The 4,063-nt window shown below is 32.2% G+C and overlaps 1 protein-coding gene across 1 annotated transcript; it reads left to right on the top strand.

The window, feature by feature from the left end:
* The first annotated feature begins 990 nt into the window (after window positions 1–990).
* On the top strand, window positions 991–3,819 carry LOC106796799 (phosphatidylinositol/phosphatidylcholine transfer protein SFH9). Its single transcript, XM_026126875.2, has 4 exons — window positions 991–1,194; window positions 2,502–2,884; window positions 2,975–3,049; window positions 3,653–3,819. Exons 1-4 carry the CDS (start codon window positions 1,113–1,115, stop codon window positions 3,701–3,703), a joined length of 591 nt encoding a protein of 196 aa, XP_025982660.2. The 5' UTR covers window positions 991–1,112; the 3' UTR covers window positions 3,704–3,819.
* The last annotated feature ends 244 nt before the right edge of the window (window positions 3,820–4,063 follow it).

Genomic DNA, 4,063 nt, shown 5'->3' with positions numbered 1-4,063 from the left:
TTGAAAGTAGGTCATTTGTAAGTTACACTGTAAATCCTGAGGTTCGTAGCATGTCTCTATATTTACACTTATTTCAAGCTCACCCTCTCTAAATTTACATTCACAACAAATTGAAAAAAATCTAGAATATAGAGCATTCAATATCTCAAAATCCGAAAGAATTGCAAATGTGATTAACAACTACCATGTCTATTTGCCATGAACAAAAATTCACCAGTATTCGTTTCTTACACATGATTGTAAGGCAAAGGAATGCTGTGGTAACCCTTAGCTTATTTTAGTGAAACCAATGAAGACAGAACTGATCCAAATGAAAAGGAATTCTATTACTATAGGTGTACTGTTATGTATATTTGTACACATGTCATCTTTTTATCACAGCAAGAATAATTTCATCACAGTGCTACCAAATTATGGTTGTGGATGTCAAAACTGTAGTATGAAGGTATGTATGTGATTTAGGGAACAAAATGGGGGATGGTTGATGCTACTGTGAGTTACATGCTTCATCGGTTTTGAGTTTATGTAGATACTATTTCATTTTGATATTAGCATGTGAATCTTAATGGTTTACTTATCCAAAGCTATAGATATCTGTTAAATTCAAGAAAAACAGATTTCTTTTCTTTCTTGTTGAACATTGAGGTTCTGCATCTTACCTTTTGTCTTTCAGTTTCTTTGAATGATAAAGCACTTTCTTGGTTCCCACTTCAGCTTAGTCTGTCATTTGGGATAATTTTTATGCCATTTAAAAAAGTTGAGGATAAGTTAAACCAAAAGAAATAGATTTCAAATAAAATAGAAATTAGTAGCTTAAATATTCAATTGGTTATTTTTAACTTTGGAGCTTACTGAAACAAGTTAAAACGAGTTTATTTGGATTAGGTTCTCCATGAAGCTTATTTTAATAAGCTAAAGAAAACTTACAATAACTAAGGTCACAAGTCATTTCCATAAATCCATATACGCTTGTATAAATGCTCCCTAGAAGATAAATTTGAGGAACTTGTCTATTTCTCCTTTTGTGTGATTATAGTCTTTTATCTTTGAACTTTTGCTGAACTATAGGTTATCTGCAACTCATATGATATGGAACCATATTTCAGAAAAGGATGAGAGACTCTGCACCTACCGGCAATGTACTTGAGCCTTTAAATGCTGCCAGAGAAGTTGTTGGGGATGTTGATTCAATAAGTATGTGATTCCTTATCACAGCTTCTTTTTCTTCTTCTTCTAATTAGGGGTTGATCTCTATTTCATTCTTTTTGCATATATTTATTAGAGGATGAACTTGTTTTATGGCTTATAAATGATGATAATAGAACTTGCGGTGTAACCTGTGAACAATATTGGTTTAGATGCCTGACTTTAGCCATGAGAGCATGAAAGGAGAAACATGTAGTTTAAATTTGTTAGGCAAATTATTTCATTTTGTCCATGCTTAACCAAGTCACACCCACAGAATGAGAGGTCAGGATGGGATGGAAGTTCCTAGGGAGATCTGTGTTTCAAGTACAGGATTGATATTTGTTACTTTGTTTTTCTTAGTGCCAGAGACTTCAATTGAAATCTTAGTGTGTATGTGTGTAGTTTAATATTAGGCTCAAATATGTTTTTTATCCTTCTAAAATTCGTGAAGTTCGGATTTTGTCCCTGTAAAATTTTTCGTCTGTTTTTATCCTCATAAAATTATAAGGCTTAAATATGTTTTTGATCCTTAATAAATATCCGATTTTGGATTTACTTCCTAATAAATTATTGTTTAGCAATGAGTCTTTAATAAAACAACAATTTTACTTTTGATCCTTGACATTTATTTTTAGCCCCTCATAAATTAGCAAATTTTGTATTTGCTCCATGATAAATATTTCTCATTTGTTGTTAATACAGACTAAAACAAAATTTGCTAATTTATTAGGAAGCAAACACAAGATTTTTTAATTTATCAGAGACACAAAATATCTAGGATAAAAATAAAAGTGTTATTTTATTAGGGACTCAACACAAAACAAAAATTTATTAGGAAACAAACACATAAATCGAGTATTTATTAAGGATCAAAAACATATTTAAGCCAAATTATAATATGACATTTTTTGGCCAAGAGCAATCTGAATCTATGTGTATAACTTTTTTACACTAGTTATATGCATAACTGATGTAGAAAAAGTTACATTTACATTGGTTATATGTATAATCAATGTAAAAAATCATCATCGTAGGTTTGGATACAAGCAAACCTTGCTCCAAGACAAAAAATGGCACATTATAATTTTATGAGGATAAAAACGGATGAAGTTTTTTGTAGGGACGAAATCCAAACTTTAATAATTTTATAAGGACAAAAAACATATTTTATCCTTCATATTATTTGTTGCTGAAAGTTGTATCTCACAACTTTATCACTAGTTTGAGGCATTTGGAATCTTCATTTTGTTTCCTTTTCTAGTAAGGAGAATTTTGTATTCTATACTAAATGTAAAAATTGGTGAATCTGATAGGTGATTCAAACAACAATTATCTCAGAAGATTACAGGAGAAGCCAATTCCATATATTATAAGTATTTTGGCTCAAATCGCAGTCAAATTGTTAACTTGTATTTATGTAGTATTTGCGGCATTGGGGAAATGTTTTGTGGTTCGCTCTGTAGACAACCAACCAAGAAGCCATGAGAAAACCAAATCGGCTCAATCCAATTCCGAGGAACAATTAATGACTCCGGCGATAAAAGAGCCACTTTGGCAAAGAATTCAGAATTTAGAGGCAGTGGTAACTGAGATGGCTAATAAACCTAATACAATTCCTCCTGAAAAAGAGGATATTCTTCAAGAGTCATTGAGTCGCATAAAATGTATAGAATATGACTTGCAAAAAACAAAGAAGGTAGTGCCAATCTACCACAATTGTTCACTTTGGGTTTCATGTTTAGAGATTTTACAGTATTGTGTTGATTGAGTTTTCTGCTCATGTTAGGCCCTGCTAGCCACTGCTTCAAAGCAAGTTGAGCTTGCCGAGTCATTGGAAAGCTTAAAGGAGAGTAAATTTGACGTAAGTTGCTGTTGCCCCCCAGTTTCGGTTTGAAAAAATATATAAATTTAATGGACTGTCTTATAATGCTGCTTTGATCCAAGTGCATACCTTTCTATTCATCTGATGAAAAACAATGAATTACGTTTATTTCTACTGAGTGAGTGTTAAAATCTTTTGCCAGAGATTTCTCTTTAGAGTACACACACAATAACTCCTTTTTATATCCTATCCTTCTGGTAAAAATTGCAGAAGTCCTTCTCACATAGTTGAGCTTTCAGTATTAAGGACACATAAATGCTAATTTGTATAGGAAACTCTTCCAAGTGGATTACGATTGTAAGGATCCAAAAGTAAAGCTACATCCACCACCACCATCATATTCTCCTCACTATACCTTAAATTGAGGTCCTTGATCAATTTGAGTTGTGCACATCTCTGCATTACATTTTACTAATATATTACTCAGTTTGAGTTGTGCACACATCTTATTGTATTGTTTTAACGTGTTATTCTCAGAAGATGAGGTCGTAAATGGGTTTTGGTGATAAGCTTTTCTATTTATTTGAATGCTTGTATATAGTATATACAGATGATAAATTGATAACTTTTCCTAAAAAACAGGGAAGAAATTCATGTTGGCCTAAAAATAGAAGTTATGCCCCAGGAAGATGAGCCCGTTTTTCAGCATCAGTTTGCAGTCCATTGTTTTTGATACTTTACAGCTGAATTACTACCAGAACTAAACTTCTATTGGCTTATATAAAAGAATTACTCTCATTATCATATAGGTGGCTTTCCTTCTATTTATATAAACACAATTTTATACTCTCTGACTCCCTGAAAGAAACACTGGTATCTTGTAATATTCATTTCTTTTCAGGCTTGAGGAATGTGGGCTATGGGGAGTGCATAGCCCCAATGTATAGAAGGCAACAAGAATTTTTTATGAAGATTCTGGACTTCAAATACTCCTTTTAAATGTATAACTGAGTGTGTTAACCACATTTATTTTCTTATTGGCTTTTCTGTACA

The sequence above is a fragment of the Glycine max genome, chromosome 18 (assembly GCF_000004515.6).
Source record: "Glycine max cultivar Williams 82 chromosome 18, Glycine_max_v4.0, whole genome shotgun sequence".
Lineage (NCBI taxonomy): Eukaryota > Viridiplantae > Streptophyta > Magnoliopsida > Fabales > Fabaceae > Glycine > Glycine max.
The sequence above is the reverse complement of the archived record's forward strand: the minus strand, read 5'-3'. Positions and strand labels throughout refer to the sequence as shown.

Bases quoted from the DNA above. Each gene is read 5' to 3' on its own strand.
- LOC106796799 (XM_026126875.2), top strand. From the start codon at position 1,113: ATGAGAGACTCTGCACCTACCGGCAATGTACTTGAGCCTTTAAATGCT. The intron at 1,195-2,501 runs GTATGTGATTCC...TGAATCTGATAG, and splicing joins TGGGGATGTTGATTCAATAA to GTGATTCAAACAACAATTAT. The intron at 3,050-3,652 runs GTAAGTTGCTGT...CCTAAAAAACAG, and splicing joins TAAAGGAGAGTAAATTTGAC to GGAAGAAATTCATGTTGGCC.